This window comes from Oncorhynchus tshawytscha, linkage group LG04 (genome assembly GCF_018296145.1).
Source record: "Oncorhynchus tshawytscha isolate Ot180627B linkage group LG04, Otsh_v2.0, whole genome shotgun sequence".
NCBI classification, from domain to species: domain Eukaryota; kingdom Metazoa; phylum Chordata; class Actinopteri; order Salmoniformes; family Salmonidae; genus Oncorhynchus; species Oncorhynchus tshawytscha.
This window is the reverse complement of record NC_056432.1, coordinates 55,983,025-56,000,724: the sequence shown is the minus strand read 5'-3', so window position 1 is coordinate 56,000,724 and position 17,700 is coordinate 55,983,025. Positions and strand designations below refer to the sequence as shown.

Sequence of the window (17,700 nt, the reverse complement as noted above, 5' to 3'; positions counted from 1 at the left end):
TCCCGTGCCTCACATATATGATATGTGGGAAGTGAGAACACAGCCAAATAATGTACGGCCGCCCATGGCCGTGCACTCAAATGGTGCTCCGTAGACAGAGGTGATAAATGAATGCATGTCAAAGGTCACAACGTCCTGACGCTAGCCAGAGTTCCAGTGGTGCAAGGCTTCTAGCACCACTCACTGGTTAGAGTGGAAACAGCAGTTTGGCTACATCAGAGACGAATGCATATGCAGACTGATGGAGGATTGACAGATGGGGAGAGAGGAACAACAGCTCAGTTAAAAAGTGATGTCAGTATTGATTTGTGTGGTGTGATGATGATGGTGATGATGCATGAGTCTTGGTAATAGGAATAGGAATTTCAGAAGAACTGTGGAATGTGGTTTGAGTGATATGATGGTGGTGTGACAGAGCTGCTCTAGCACATTGTGGCATCATCAGACAGGGTTTGGATCACACAGTCCTCTGGGGCTTCTCCTCTTCACTCTCAAAAATACACACTGACAACGATCACACACACAGTCGGACACACACAAACACACAGGTGTGCGCATGCACGCGCACACACACACACACACACACACGTTAAAATATAGACAAGCTACCCCACACAAACAAGCATTTACATAGAAAACCCACACACACACATAACCATCAGATATGAGCTTTTTGTCTTTGTCTGCACTCAATAAGCTTCACACATATTGACTCATCAACTCATCAAAGGTGTTGTCAAAACGTATCGCAATGCCGTACGTCTCTTTCTCTGTTTCCCTCTCCCCATTTCTACCACTCCCTGAGCCCTCCAGGTGAAGAAAAAAAAACTATGAAATAATAGCTTAAACTGAGGTATTACTTTAATACTTCCATAGAAATAACCTGATTCCAACATTTTCAAAGGAGCAGGCTCCCTTGCCCGAGGCTAGCGCGTAATGTGTGAGCGAAAGTATATGGCTTGTCACTTCAAATTAGAGAGCAGGCCGTGTGCCTTTGAATGAGAGGCAGCTGTGGTAATAGGAGGTGTAGATATGAGAGTTAATAAAATCATGTGGAAGAAGATGTATATGCAACTTGACCAAGTACAGCGGTGGGGGGAAATGTGGACCAGAGGAGGCTGGTGGGAGAAGCTATGGGAGGACTGGCATGGAATAAATGGAACAGTATCAGGTGCATCAAGCATTGGGAAACCGCATGTTTGAATCCGTTCCATTACAGTGAGCCCATACTCCAATAGCTCCTCCCACCAGCCTCCTCTGAGGCGTACATTAGTATGTTCCACTGCAGCATGGGAGGGAACCTGACCTCTAATGGCACCACCCTACACTGTCAGATTGATATGAATAATAAGCAGGTCATGGCATACCGTTATTTGTTTAATATAAAGGGGGTCAGATGGACTGTGTATCTCTGAACTCACACACAATTGTTGTGTGGATGGAGGGGGGTTGTTATGGTGGTGGAGCACAGATGGCTGTGTGTGTAGGCTACCAAAGCACAAACAACCAGCAGCTAAATGTAGGTAAACATCATGCGTGGACAGTAAATCTTGGCAGGTATTGGTTAGGTCTGACTTGCTGTAGATAAATCTTGACATAGGTTTAGACAACAGTAAACATACTGTAGCAACTCACCGCCACACTAAACCAAGGAAGCCCTCAAATAATACAATTTTGGCTCTACAAACAAAGTCATACAGTGGACAAATCACCACCATAAACAGTGTATGATAAAAGCCTGGAAATGTAATTAAAACAATAAATCCAGCCAAGGCATTACTGGACCAACTCACGTCCTCTCTCCTCAGCCCTGTATGAATGTCTCTCTCTAGTGACCACCGGCACGACGTTCAGCCCAGTACACACAGAGACACTACATCACTGGATTGGCTGGACCCTGAGACTAGGCCTTTGTCTGCAGCATGCAAAACCACACACACTCTCAGATGATTTTATCCATATTTTACCTGAAGCTCAAGGGAAATAGATACACACTGAATGAATATCACATCGAGTAGTCCTGACGTGACCATGCTTTCCAATCCCTGGACTGCAGTGCCACGCATTATTACCAGGGTCGGGGTCAAAACCATTTCAATTCCAGTCAAATCAGGAAGTACACAGCTTTTTTTATTGATAGTATTGCGGTTAATAACAAATACATTTAATGTGTCCCTCTTATTTCCTCATTTGAAAACCAAGATGATGTTTGTCAAAGAGACAGGCCAGCTGATGTTTGAAATGGAATAACAGTGTTTATCATATAACATGTTCTGGTATCACATTGATATGGGATAGACCTATTTTTCATGTGCAAATATGTGTGACATTGGTGTACATTTGTAGCTAGCTCTCAAGAACACAAGGGGGCAAACCCAACCGTTGAGTTCTCAATTGCACATGAGGACCACAGCTGGATCAATTAACTGCAATCCCGACGCCTTGTTTTAACATTTAGAAACGTTATTAATCCTCACTTACAATACAGTTTTGGAAACATTTGGAACTTAACTTTCATATAAGCGAGAAAGAACCTTTCAAATACAGAATATACACTTACTGAGCGCAGTTTACCAAAGTTGCACCTGGCTACATTCACACACCACCTCGGCTATGACACCCTCTCACCTTGCCCAATAAATCTGACTTTGATACCGATTCTTGGTATACAGTCTGAAACAAAGCACTGCAAAATCGTGGACATTTTCCTTACAAGCCAGAATGTTTAAGAAACATATTTGAACTTACTCTACCGGTCTGTTGGTTCTTTAGCTGCTTGAAGTTGACATTTCTATCACATGCACAAAACCATGTAAAAACCTGTTAGTATGCCTGCATTGCAGGCATGTGCCTTCGGTCATGAGCAAACATCTTGATTGCCACACACAGACCTGCATTTTGAAGTCGTTTAAATAATACTTTCCTGTGGATATTTTGTCAAAAAATGGCAACCAGCTGAAGGACCACGAAAAATCGGCAGAGTAAGTTCAAATATAAGTGTACTCAACATTTGTGACAGACAAGGGACGTTTCGTTTTTTTGTAAATGTATGTGGCGTTACCAACAAAATTGAAGGCATCACAGCGTTTAGCCCACCTATAATTTAGCCCAAACAACTACCTCTTTCCCTACTGTATTTAATTAATTTATTTATTTTGCTCCTTTGCACCCCATTATTTTTATTTCTACTTTGCACATTCTTCCATTGCAAATCTACCATTCCAGTGTTTTACTTGCTATATTGAATTTACTTTGCCACCATGGCCTTTTTTTTGCCTTTACCTCCCTTATCTCACCTCATTTGCTCACATCGTATATAGACTTGTTTATACTGTATTATTGACTGTGTGTTTGTTTTACTCCATGTGTAACTCTGTGTCGTTGTATGTGTCGAACTGCTTTGCTTTATCTTGGCCAGGTCGCAATTGTAAATGAGAACTTGTTCTCAACTTGCCTACCTGGTTAAATAAAGGTGAAATAAAAATTTTAAAAATAAAAAAATGACTACCTCGCACCTTTCCTTCCATTTCCATTGAACCATTCCATTCCACATTTTCGGCTGGATCACGTGTTTCTCAAAATACATTCGGGTGCAACATTCCTAAACTAGGTAATGTATTTTTTGGTATGAAAAACAAACTGTATCGCATGCTAGGTGGAGCTATTTGCGTTCAGACAGAGCATTTGGGCAGGGTCGGCTGTAGGGGACATCCAATAATGGCTCCATGAAATGCAATGGAATTGGAGTTACGAGTAAGGGTAACTTTGTATGGAAAGCAGTTTTAACATTATATTAATATCATTGTTATATTAATAATTGTATTTTTTGTTTCAATAATTGAATTTCAATTTTTTATATTAATAATAGATTTATCAATACTTAACTTTTTGTATCTAATATTTCAAGTTATTGATATCGATAATTCAAATTTTTATATAAAAAAAACTATTACTGATATATGATAATTACACTTTTTTATGTGAATAATTGTTGAATGCCGTATATATTAGCATATTTGGCATTATTAAGACTGAAAACCAATCAGCTTCAAGAGCCTTGAATCTCAATGAAGTAATGCATGATTTATCAGGAAGTGCGGGCCAGCCATGTTGTTCACCCGTGTCTTCCTGTCTGTCTGTCAGTGGGAGCAGAGAAGCTATCAGGAGCATGCACATGTAATCACGCCACCATGAACGTCATTATTGTATATTTGTTTATATGAAAACATTTATTGTACAACATTTTAGTTGTTGATATCGATAATTGAATTTGATATAAAAAAAATATTAATTTATGTTAAAACAGCTTTCCATAAACTGTTTGCATTTCGTCCCTAGGATTTTAAAGTCGCTTTCCTCTTGTTTGGTGTTTCATGGTGGTGTGCAAACAATGTCATGGTGGTCAAGTTATACAGAGAGATGAATGAAGGATATTTTATATATTTTAATGGACTACTATTGGTTGAGGGAGGGTTTCTGGTGCACGCAATTGAACAAGCTTTTCAATGTCATTTAACAAGCACTAGATGGCAGTATTTGATTTACACAAAGTGGTGGGATGAGCGGTGAATATAAATTGAAGAAGAGCAAGTTTTAGATTTAAAATATATTTGGAAGATAAGTTAAGGTCATTATGCACTACAAAGCACATTGAATTTTAGCTTCTCAGTGACAGAGCTGCACCTGCATTTTACCTCCGTTTGATGTGCGTTTACATTTTGGGCCTGATTGCATTATACTCATGAACCAATACTGTCCAGTAACTGTTCAGTGGATGTTTTGTGGGACTCTGATTCCGTCTCAAATTACGACAGATTCCATCTTGGTCACCTGACCAGTTAGGCTGGAGTCACGTGATCAGTGCTCCATCCTCGCCATTTTACAGTGTGAGAGACAGAGGCCACCTTTATTGATAAAGGATAAAGCATATTTTTTTTGTATTTTGTTCTGAGGCCAAAGATCTTTCAGATTTGCCGGTTCAGTAAGTACTTAGCTAACTGACACATAAAGTCGCATGAACCTTTGCTTTGGTATTTATTAAACAAGAAGCACATTAAATAGCTAGAGATCTTTTACAGTGCGTTGGGTGAGAGACTCGTGTGCTACTGCTAGCTTAGCTTATAGTCAAGCCGTTGGCTTGTTGTCATGTGCAGTGCATGTCCTGCCCCTTTTTCCAGATAAATAATGCATGTCTCTAGCGTTGGACTCCATGTTCTCGACACAGCTGGGCGATTGTTGTGGCTATGGAACCTGCATTTTGCTAGCTAAGTTAGCTAGCTATAATCTTTTACAGATCATTATTTTGCTTTCGTGAGCTAGCCAGAGGCAGAGTCAACCCACCACGCCTCCGCGAATGAAATGTTATTTTTAGCCCGTTCTGTCAGAGGGCAGTCCTCCTAGTCATGCACACATATCGATGCCCCTGTTCAACTAGTTAGCTAGTTACTAAGCCAAAGTGGTCTGCTAACAAGTTGGCTACCAAACCCGAGCAAAAACCTTATTTGAATGTCTTTGATTTGAACATTCCCTTAATATACTGCAGTTTGTGGATTGCACGAGCAACTATTTGCCTACCCAAGGTCTTTGTCACTTTTGCAGAAGGAGCACTAGGTAGTAACGTTACAGTACTGCAGAAGGTTCAGAGATATTCAGGCCTAGGCTATTCCTTAAAAGCAGAACCCAAAGAAAAGGGAACCTGGATTGCGGTCAAAGGGGAAAGTGTGGTACCAATTGCAGACATTATGTGCTTAACCACAGGAATGTCTTCCTCTGTGACACTGGAAAATAACCCTGCATCCTTATTCAATTATCATTGATCCGCTTGACTGAATTACCACAGCGTTTTCTATCAACTAGAATACTTGGATGGTAAAACTAAATAACTCTGATTGGGACTTTCCAAGTTCAGTACTGTACTCTGGGACCCCTGCTGTGTTTTGCACACTGCCAAAAACAGTACCACAACAGGTTTCTTTTTCAGTGTAAGCCTAAACACATGTGTTTGTGTATTGCAAAGATAGCAATACGATATCTGCAGGAGACACATTAACAGAGTTTACGAGCCATGATCATATTTCTGTGCTATGCATGCAAAGCTGATTGTGGTAGTTTTAACAGGCTTGTTTTGCTTTCTACAGGCATGGAGGACAGCAGTGGAGTTGCCATCTTGGTCCCCCACTCTAGAGGCCAACAGGAGTCTGTCTTCATCCCTGAAAGGGTGGAAACGCCCCCAGGTACCCTGATGGAGCCTAGGGATGATGACCAGGGGCAGCAGCAGAAACAGACTGCAGACTCTCTCATCGAGGTGATCGAGAAGCTCAGCAAGATCGTGGAGAAGCGCCCGCGTCGATTCACCCTGGCTGGGAAGAAGAGAGCCCTCATGTCCTGTGCCTCCGTCAGAGTCCCAGAGATCAGGGAGGGCAGTGGTGGGTCCTCCCCCTGCAAGAGAGCCCGGGAGTTGGAGGAAGAGGTGAAAGATCAGAAAATCCAGCCAGACAACAGTGCACCCGCTGGCAGCAGTAGGACGATCACCTGTTACCAGTGCAGCCTGTGTCGGTTCCTGTCCCCGACCTTGAGCCTGCTGAAGGAGCATCTGCGGCAGCACGATGAGCAGCACAGTGACCTCATCCTCATGTGTTCTGAGTGTCGCTTCACCTCCAGCCACCAAGAGGAGCTAGAGGCCCATGTCAGGCTCCACTTTGACTGCAGCAACTCTAACAAGAACCCTGTATCCAGCCAGCAGGCCAGCGAGGGAAATGAGGGGTTAGGGATGGGGGGTAGTGTGGAGGAGGCTGTGTTCAAAACTGCCATGGACTGTGCTGAGGACACCCCTGCTAAGAAGAAGTGGTACAGCTATGAGGAGTATGGGATGTACCGCTGCCTGATCTGCAGCTATGTGTGTGGACAGCAGCGAATGTTAAAGACCCATGCATGGAAGCACGCAGGTCTGGTGGACTGCTCTTACCCTATCTTTGAGGACGAGGCAGTGGCACCAGCACCTCCTGTAGTTCCTCCTGCAGAAGAAGCCATAGTAGTCCTCGCACCGGTCCCAGAGAAATCTCAGAACCTCAACAAGATGTCCACATTCCAGATCAACCTCTGTGCCCCTGTGGCGGAATGTGGGAATGACGCCGTGACAGAACCGATCACAGAGGAGAGCCCAGTGGAGGGGCCATATCCCTCTAAAGACCCTGTCACTGAGGAACCAATATTGGAGGTACAGGTGACCACAGAGACTGAGGTGGAACCTATGCAGGACTGTTGTCATATTACCAGTACAACAGACAGCCTCCTGTCGTCAGCCCAGAAGATCATCAGCTGCAGCCCCAACAGTGCAGACCATGTCAATGTCATAGTGGAACGACTGCCCTGCGCAGAGGAACCTGTGGCCACCCAGCCCCTCCCCATCCTCCCCAGCCCAGAGGTGGGCAGAGACAAGAGCCTGCTGGCTGCAGAGGAGGCGGGCCATGTGGAGAACCAGCCAATGTTTGTTGACAAGGACGGGCAGCAGGAGGTGGTGATTGGCTGGAGCAACAGTGAGAGGCAGCAGACCACCACGGACACTCCACGTGACGAGAACGCTCCCCCAGCCCGCAGGAGGACCCACTCTGAGTCTCTGAGGCTTCACTCCCTGGCTGCTGAAGCCCTGGTGACCATGCCCATGAGGACCGCGGAGCACATCAGGAGCATCGTGGGTCAGGACCCCCAGAGCCCTGACACGGGCCAGTGGCTCCTGGAGATGGCCACAGCTGCAGCAGTAGCAGCCGACAGAGCCCCTGCAGCAGTAGAGGAGCTGACCGGCATGGGCAACGTGGGGGCAGCGCTGGTAGACCTGGAGTTGCAGGGGTCCAGAGAGGACGGGCTGGCCGAGGGCCCCGCCAAGGTTGGCATCAGCCTGTCCCTGCTGACGGTCATAGAGAGGCTAAAGGAGCGCTCGGACCAGAATGCCACGGACGAGGACATCCTGAAGGAGCTCCAGGACAACGCCCAGAGCCAGCACGCTGGGGAGGTCAGCGCCTGTGGAGGGGGGGACCCGGGTAACCCTGGTGGGGGTCTGGTGGACTACATCCCTGGCAGCGAGAGGCCCTACCACTGTCGCCTGTGTCGCTACAGTAGTGGGAACAAGGGCTACATCAAGCAGCACCTGCGAGTACACCGCCAGAGACAGCCCTACCAGTGTCCCATCTGTGAACACATCGCCCTGGACAGCAAAGATCTAGAGAGCCACATGATCAACCACTGCAAGACCAGGATGTACCACTGCAAGGAGTGTACTGAGGCCTTTTATTACAAAGTGAGTAGAAAGACTGAAGAGAGAGAAATTAGGACAGACTGTGTGCCTCAATGTCCCTGATAAGAGATTTATTATTGAAGTGGCGCCTCCTCTAGGAGAGAATATTGCTCTTGAGTTTTTGTTTCTCGATGACCCAAATTACGGTCATAAAGATAAGATGAGATGAACTGATTGTAGAAGTGAGAGTTGAGATGGAAGTTTTTTTCTGCAGCATAGTGCTGGTTGGTGCAGTGCAGCAGGGGAAGTTTAGTTTGATTCAGGGAGTAGAGAACGAGCCTATTGATTTCATTACTTTCATGAGACGCCTCGCCCGTTTCTGCAGACCTCATTAAGTCCATCATAGAATTCTGTGGGGTTTTGAACTCCATAGATATCGGATATCTTTTTTATTTTTGTTAGGAGAGGTGAGGGTAGCCTGTGTGCTTTATGTTCAGCCCTAGAAGATCTCATTAAGTTTTTACTTGTTCTTTTATCACTGACGCTTTCCACAGAGTCAGCTGAGGAACCACGAGACAGACCAGCACGGTTTGGGCGACACCGGCGCAACACTATCCCCTGTCACTGAAACCACGGCCACCGCGGAGGGATCTGTAAAGATGACAGACGATGGTGAGGAAATGTGTCAAATGTGTTTTCCCAATGGAAAGAAGTGGAGGGCGCTCGACCAACGCGAGTCGAGATGCAACCCCAAAAAAAAACATTTTATTAATTGTAAAAGTGAAAGGGCCGATGCTCGCTCACCATTAAAAATGTGTTTTATTTTGGCAACTATTAAAATCTTGATATTTTGGCCTTCATCGATGGCCTTTTTGTGAACCATCAAGCCTTTTAATTTAAAAAAAGGTTTAAAAAAAGCTTGAATAAAATGTTTTTCATGGTGAACGTTGCACCAGGTGCATTTTCCAACTTGACCAAACACGATCAGTCTTTTTACCTTTAATCAAAGATTTGTCACCAACTATCCTCTCCACTACCCGTTTTGGATGTTTCATTTTATTGGTATCGCATCCTTTGTCCACAGTATTTAATGTGTACTTTTGTTCCACTCTCCAGACTCCATCAGTTCGCAGAAGGTGTACAAATGTGACGTGTGTGATTACACCAGCTCCACTTACGTTGGAGTTCGGAACCACCGGAGGATCCATAACTCTGACAAGCCTTACAGGTTGGTGCTGGGTGTTCTACTGTCTGTGTGTTTTTAATAAGGTCAATAGGATTCGTCATGATTGCAGTCTGGATTCCTTAGGACTTGACATTCAAGTAAATTTGCCAGTGGCACACTAGGCCAGTGCCAACTAAAATCTACTGGCCCGAATTGGGGGGGAAAATACTGTCCCGGGCCAATATCTCACAGGATAGTTGATGATGCGTGCATAATTACAATATCAGGTGATTTTTTTTCTATCTTTAATTTGTGGGATGAGCAAGCTAGCCTATAATAACCCACCCTCCATACACACATAATACAATTTGAACTTGACAATATCATATTCACATTGATTGTTTTGAGGGAAAATATAAGACCTTTGCTCAAGAAGGCTACAGTTGTAGGGCCATATAAAATCTGTTTAATATTTTTGCTTAATTCCGTTTTTGTTTTTCCAGGTTTCTGAATTTGTTCAAGTTTTCACTCTCAAAATCACTTATTATTTTTTTTATTTAAAAAACAAAAAACAATTCAATGTTCTAATTCCACAACAATGATTTAAATCACATCAGTAGAATTTTTTTTAGGTCTGGTAAATATTTTTGGAAGGGTGTTAGGCATTGTTTGCCTAGTGGTATTTCTGTACTGTACAATATAGGGTTTGAAAAACCAACGCCCTCCCGATTGATACTAATCATCATGATATCATTCTGCCAGGTAGGCCTACTTTGCAGTCACCAGGAAGTAATTTTTTTGTGATGACTGAATTGCGCAGCGCAAAGATTCAACCGAGACTTGGGACCGTGTCTGCATACCCATTGTTGCTTTAGTTAGCATTCACAGGTCTTACCTAAACGTCTTACCTACCGGCGTCGTTCTTCTGTGAGGTGCTTCAAGCGACAACAAGTTGAGAGCTGCGTGCTCTTGCTGCCCGACAGATGATGCCGCTCAAACTAGGCTAGGTTAATTTTAGTCATCCAGAAATTCACCGCTTTCCATGTTTCCGATGACATAATCCTATTGCTCACTCAAACCCATTAATAAAATAGAATGTCAATGTCATGATGCAGATCTCCAGCAGGGGGCAGTGAGTGTTAGGTAAAGATTAACATTGGCTGCAGTCTACAGCTGGAGTATTTCTCACACCGCAGCACCCGTGTAAGCGGATCGGCCCTGTTCTCGAGGCACCGTCAGATGTCTGGGGGGGGAGGGGGGTCTTATTCTCTAACGCCACACACAGACACACATCTAGTTTGTTTTGATGTTTTCCCACTATAGACCCTCAATAGAGCTCTTTCATACAAGGGAGTGGAGTCTTTCTACCCTTATGCTTTGGTATCCTTGACACACTTCAGACCGTTCCACAGAGAAGCGCACGCCTTTTAACTAAGGCCATCTTATCCATTTGAGCCACACAGTGTATCGCATCTCTGAACGTTGTGCTTCCAGTTACACTTTGAGCTTCGCAACAAAATAGCCGCCAAGGCAACAATGTGGCCCTCCAGGCTTTTCCTGCTGTACCAGCCGAAACCGAATAGTAAGCCGAGCTTAAACAGCCGAGCACAACACAAACTGTCAAACAACTAGTCCTGTACAGAGATATTCCCTCCAACTCTGGCCCACTCTCTGGTACTATAGGTGCTGCAGCTGTGACTTTGCCACGACCAACATGAACAGCCTGAAGAGCCACATGAGGAGACATCCCCAGGAGCACCAAGCTGTCCAGCTACTGGAGCAGTACAGGTGAGGACCAGGTCAGGGTTCAGCTTCTGGAGAGGTACAGGTACAGGACCGGCTCAGGGTCATAGAGGGAAGAGCTGGGCAGGGGAGTGGGAGTGGGAGAGGTAGAGAAAGTAGGCCAATGTGCTTCGAAAGAGTGTGGGGATGGAGGAAAAAGCTAAAGTGTAAGAAGAACCCATCTCATCGACCATCAGAAAGAACTCCTACTGAACTCTCCTTTTAGTGTCGATATGGAGGATGTCTGGGTATGTAGAGTTGGCTGGAGCATAATGTAGAGCAGTATAGATAAGCAGTATCAGAGCATGTGTGCCACTAGGTCTTTCCCTGTGGAGTCTTTAGTGCAGCTGATCCCTTTTGATATAATGGAGTTGAGGGGATTAAAGTGAACCCCGAGTAGCATATTAAATCAGCCGCTTCTGCTGCAGACTTGAGCCCTTTCTTTTCTCTCTTCGTCTTCCCCACTCTCACTTACTCCTTTTGGTTTTTCAGGTGTTCACTGTGTGGCTATGTGTGCAGTCACCCTCCGTCCCTCAAGTCTCACATGTGGAAGCACGCTGGCGATCAGAACTACAACTACGAGCAGGTGAACAAGGCCATCAACGAGGCCATCTCCCAGAGCGGCCGGTGAGTAGGGGGTGATGGGGATTGGAGTTTTAACGGTCTGCCTTTACCATCTGAAAAGCTTCTGGTCAGACTGAAGCCTGTGTTTGGGTCCTAGTGAACAGGGATCTGTAGGGTCATGTCTTTGTCTTGATGGTGAACCTGCTCTCTCTCCCTGGCTGTAGTTCCCCCAGTGCCCCGCAGAAGGTTCCAGCAGTGGGGGAGGCAGTGGCAGAGCAGTCAGGTGTGGTGCAGGGTGGGAAGGAGGACCCAGCCCCTCTAGCAGGAATCCCTGTGGACAGTGTGGGAGCTGGCTCAGGGGCATCAACAGAGCTCATCCAGTGGTCCTCCAGAGAGCCTGCCCCCCAGAGTGAAACCCCCCAGCACAGCCCCCTCGGGATGGAGGGGGTCCAGTCCCGGGCCGGCATGGAGTATTGTGTGCTGCTGTTCTGCTGCTGTATCTGTGGCTTTGAGTCTACCAGCAAGGAGAGACTGATGGAGCACATGAAGGAACATGAGGGAGACATCATCAGCATCATCCTGAACAAGGAGCAGCAGCAGGGAGCAGCCCAACCAGCAGAGGGCAGCACAGCACAGTGAGACAGCATTTAACCCCGTACCCCAACAGAGAGCCAGGAACCTACCCCCTCACTCAGACTGACTTAAGTCTGACCTAACAGGGAACCTTGCATCTTGTTTTCTGGTTCTTAATTTCATGTACTTAACAGAAGGTTACAAAAAGTGTCTCTGTTGGAGCTCAGACATAGAAAATTGGAAAATTCCAATTTCAAGGATTTGCAGTAAAATGTTATACCTGAACAAGTTCAGACACGTTTAATACCTCAGCAAACAGACATTTCAGTATTTACAAATGGAGCTCAGTCCATTTTACTCAGCAAACATATATTGACCACATGGCAGCTTTTCTATTCAAATATTTTAATATAATTTAATATATTTAATCCTTCACATTTATAGTTTATCTGTGGCACCTGCACTAGGCTGTACAGAGATGCCATCTACTTGCATGTTGTGTTCATCATAGCTATATTTATATTTTAATATGGGTTAATACAACCTGGTCTCAGAGCATTTCGTATTATTCTGTACGTAAATCTGAGACAATCGATATTGTACATTTTGCAAATTCTTAACAGCTGTTAGCCACCTAGCGAGAATTCGTAACATAGCATATGTTTAGCAAATGTCATAACATATTGTATGTTTTACAAATTCGTAACATATAATATGAATTGTAATTCGTAACATATCATACGAAATGGATGGTGGACTTCCACAAATTAATACATACCATGTGAAACGTAACCTATCATACTAATTTGAGTGTCCTGGATTTACCTTTTACTATGTTACGTCTAGCCTATGAGACCAGGCTGGTTAATAATATGTATCAATGTAGGCCTATGCGTGTTGGTTTCCGTTATGTCGAAGCGAAGGAGATGCCTTGTTTTGTTCAATTCACTGTTTGATGCTATTTTGACCTATTGGACCTCTGGAAAGTTATGGTAATGATGGGCCACTTGAGGGTGGTTTCCTAAAGCTGTAGGATAGATAGGCTGGTAACAAGTTGTTGTTTTACCAATATTCACCACGGCATCAAGGGCTCTTGAGGCAGGAATATGTTTGGGCGGAATCTTTAAGCTACGATCAGTCTATTATGGTGCATATTAGTGGTCGCGCTAGACCCAGGTGTAATGGTGGCGAGATGGTAAATGGATATCCATTGAACTTTGATTGCAGCCAACACCCAACTGTGTTTAGCTTGGGCTACTTATAGTTACTTTAGTGAAAGTATTACTGTTCTGATTACGATCATCTGTTCTAGATTCATGTTTTAGTTAAATAATTGCCAAGTTTATCACTTGAATATGTTAATTAAGCAATTTCCAAAGTTTCTCCATATAGGCCTAGCACTTGTAGATAATGGATAGATGGAGTGATTGACATCCTAGCACAGAGCGGTGTGCTAGTACACTAAACCTTTGTGAGAACAAAGGAATAGCAGGTTCATTAGTAGCCTGTCTCTAATCTGTGCTGTATTGACCAATAGCAGAGGTTGATATATGACCAGCTTTTCAAGTGATAGGCCTATAGGCTACTGTAGACTGACATTGAATATGGTGTTTTCCATTTTACTGCCTCTGCTAAAGTGTTTCCGAACTTCACTCACCTTTCCATTTAGTTTCACACTAAACATGCTTGGTATGCAGAGTGGTGACATGGAAATAATATCCATGCCCTTACTGTTTTTACGTAGACAGATGGGTGTAGGAAATTATGATCAAATTAAATATCCATTATTCATGGGATTTCCCGGATTTGCGTTTGTGTAGCTCAATGTATCAAATAAATGTAATCATTATCTTCTGCACGCTGAAATTCTCATTATAATGGCAGATTATTATTGTCTCACGTTCATTTACAATTCAAAGTACTAATGTTAGGAAGACCGTGACGGTCTGCATTTAAACCGCACTTAATTCCCCCACCCCCCATTTACATAGTTTGCATTTTAATGAGTGGTTGGGTGAATTAAAGCAAGCGACAACCAGGGAGAACCTCATGCTGATCATAGGCCACATTCTGCCACGTATAATCTATCAAGGTTTATGGCCGCCGCTTTTTGTATGATTCTATTCGTGGACGTACTGTAGTGCAGCTTCTTGCTGTGTCTTTCTGAGGGCCTAATGATCTTCTCACCTATGCAGACCATGAGACAGAGGGGATACAGTGGGGGGAAAGGGAACTGACTATGGGCCTAAATGAATTGATTTGGTGGTTTTGGGTCAGATGTGCAAATAGTTTTGGATAGATCTGACATCATATTTCTTGTGGGAAAGCTTCAGGTTATTTTAATGTTCATTTTTGCCCATGCGGAGTTGGCTAAATGTGTCATTTGTGAAGCCAATTTGTTATTTCTGTAGGGCTTATCTTTTGTTTGTTGGTTCAGTATTTACATTGTCACATGTAGGAAATTGAAACCTTAGATCCAGGACGAAATCTCTTTGTTTTATGTGTCGAGTGTGAAAAACAAACCAGAGAGCCTGGAACCTACTACCAGACCCCGTCCAAACGCACTTAAATATGTTTGTCTTGCCCGTTCACCCTCTGAATGGCACACATACAATCCATGACTGAATTGTTCTAATACATTTGTTCAGTAGCTTATGTCCGGTCTGCTGGCAAGATTGTATACTCAAGTAGGTATACTACCATGCTTGTTAATCTCCTATACTCCTTGTTATTTGTCTATTTGAGTCAGAAATGTTAGATTTCAGATGGAGATGCATCCGTGTGAGTCTACCACTCTGTCTCCCACCCGGCTTTCATTTTAGAAATTGGGCTATGAACTGACATGAGAACCTGGATGGGAGAGGAAAGTTCTTTATAGGGTATGTGACATCTGATGTGGATGATTTGGACATGTTCTTTGTTTGACTAACCGAATCTAATCCCCAGGTCCCTACTCATTCAACTGCAGGGGTGCCATGTGATGGGTAACTGTCAATAGATTGTGAATTTTCAAAGACATTTTACTGTGATATTAATGATCATCCTGTCAACGTTTGTGCCTTTTTTGATTTGAGTCTCTTGTAGTCATTCGATAGCTATTTGTTATAGGCTATGTCTGCCCGTGGGTGCTGTTGTGCGCCCATCTGTTCAGAATGATGTTCCCAGGAGGTCGTGGGTGTTATTCAGTCAAAGCTGAATAGCCTCTGTAACACCTCCCCTTTCTCTGTGATGTATCCAATCACTTGGTACTGTAATTTCCCACTCGGGTGCACGCTGGTTGGATCAATGTTGTTTCCACATCATTTCTTAAAATGACATTGAACCAACGTGGAATAGATGTTGAATTGATGTCTGTGCCCAGTGGGATGGGTCTGTACATAAATAGTTGAAATACTGTAGTATTGCAAACTGACTTTTTTATAATCTATTTTTAAATATATTGTAAAGAAACAACACTAAGTCCATTTAAAAAAAAAAATGTTTTAATAAACAAATTTGCTAACAATTTGGAAAATGGCTGTGCTTTTTAATTGACTGTAATGTATTTGAGGTGAGTGTTTGTTTTACACTGAGCTGCATGCATTTCATGCCAAAGGAGAAAATGTGATATCTCACTTACACTGTTCAGTGCTTACCGTGTTTCAAGTACAGTGTGATGTGTGGACACAGGATTCACTCCGTTAGGCCACACAGAGTGATGCTTGCTATCTATTTATTTTGGTCATCATAGACAATATTATGTCATGACTCAGCCAGTGTATTTTTTTGTAATAAATACTTTGTGAATAAAACTGTGTTTTTATTGAACTAGGGTATGGGTCGTTCCATATGATTTGAATCACTTTTTGACTGCAACCCTTTTTGATTTGAACAAAACCTTCCATACATAGAACACCCTCAATTCGTCAGGGCATTGGACTCTACAACATTTCAAGTGGGTTCCACAGGGATGCTGGCCCATGTTGACTCCAATGCTTCCCACAGTTGTCAAGTTGACTGGATGTCCTTTCTAAACTGAAAAACCCAGCAGTGTTTCAGTTTTGTAGAAAAACCCAGCAGGTATTCTACTTCATCAGAGGTGTTTGTTTTGTCCCCACCATTGGTTTAGACACAGCGTACTCTTGAATACAGGGTGGGTGTCATGCTTTGGCTGATGGATACTAAAAATGTTAAATAAAATGTCACCTTTCGAAATGATATCACAAAGCTGGTTGGAGGTCCACACATCAGATAATGTTGACTCGAGTGAGAATATCAATTGTTTAAATTAAACTGTCAATCTTCCTTGGAGACCTGTTGACATAATAGAAATATAGATAATAATAGAATACACATTTCCTTTCAAGTTGACATTTGACGGTGGGTGGACCAGCAGCTATCTTTCTGGTAATAATTGGACGTTTATATTTCAGTTAAAATTTCAACACTACCTGCTAAATTGGAGTGGTCTGAAGGAATATGTCCAACCAATTGAAGTTACCACAGATGGACTCCAATCAAGTTGTAGAAAGATCTCAAGGATGTTCAATGGAAACAGGATGCACCTGAGCTCAATTTTGAGTCTCATAGCAAAGGGGCTGAATACTCATGTAGGAGGAGGTGTGATGTGTTGGGGTGCTTTCCTGGTGACACTGTCAGGGATTTATTTGGAATTCAAGGCACACTTAACCAGCGTGGCTACCACAGCATTCTGCAGCGATATGCCATCCCATCTGGTTTGCTCTTAGTGGGACTACCATTTGTTTTTCAACAGGACAATGAACCAACATACCTCCAGGCTGTGTAAGACCTATTTGACAAAGAAGGAGATTGATGGAGTACTGCATCAGATTACCTGGCCTCCATAATCACCCGACCTCAACCCAATTGACATGGTTTGGGATGAGTTGGACCGCAGAGTGAAGAAAAAGCAGCCAAAAACTCCTTCAAGACTGTTGGAAAGGCATTCCAGGTGAAGATGGTTGAGAGAATGCCAAGAGTGTGCAAAGCTGTCATCAATGTTGCAAAGGGTGGCTACTTTGAGGAATAATTTGTTTGACACTTTTGTGGTGACTACATGATTCCATATGTGATATTTCATAGTGTTGATGTCTTATTATTCTACAATGTAGAAAATACAAAAAATAAAGAAAAACCCTTGAATGAGTAGGCGTACAAACTTTTGACTGGCACTATATAAACTCTTCAAAAAAGAAACGTCCCTTTTTCAGGACCCTTTCTTTCAAAGATAATTTGTAAAAATCCAAATAACTTCACAGATCTTCATTGTAAAGGGTTTAAACTCAGTTTCCCATGCTTGTTCAATGAACCATAAACAATTAATGAACATGCACCTGTGGAACGATCGTTAAGACACTAACAGCTTACAGATGGTAGGTAATTAAGG

General features: G+C 43.4%; 1 protein-coding gene across 1 annotated transcript; it reads left to right on the top strand.

Moving 5' to 3' along the window:
- Positions 1–4,856: 4,856 nt before the first annotated feature.
- LOC112214801 (zinc finger protein 507) lies at positions 4,857–16,115 on the top strand. The gene is made up of 7 exons (XM_024373835.2): positions 4,857–4,981; positions 6,138–8,293; positions 8,785–8,902; positions 9,347–9,458; positions 11,079–11,183; positions 11,670–11,804; positions 11,966–16,115. Exons 2-7 carry the CDS (start codon positions 6,140–6,142, stop codon positions 12,378–12,380), a joined length of 3,039 nt encoding a protein of 1,012 aa, XP_024229603.1. The 5' UTR covers positions 4,857–4,981; positions 6,138–6,139; the 3' UTR covers positions 12,381–16,115.
- Positions 16,116–17,700: the final 1,585 nt, after the last annotated feature.

Bases quoted from the DNA above. Each gene is read 5' to 3' on its own strand.
- LOC112214801 (XM_024373835.2), top strand. From the start codon at position 6,140: ATGGAGGACAGCAGTGGAGTTGCCATCTTGGTCCCCCACTCTAGAGGC. The intron at 8,294-8,784 runs GTGAGTAGAAAG...CGCTTTCCACAG, and splicing joins CTGAGGCCTTTTATTACAAA to AGTCAGCTGAGGAACCACGA. The intron at 11,184-11,669 runs GTGAGGACCAGG...TTGGTTTTTCAG, and splicing joins CAGCTACTGGAGCAGTACAG to GTGTTCACTGTGTGGCTATG.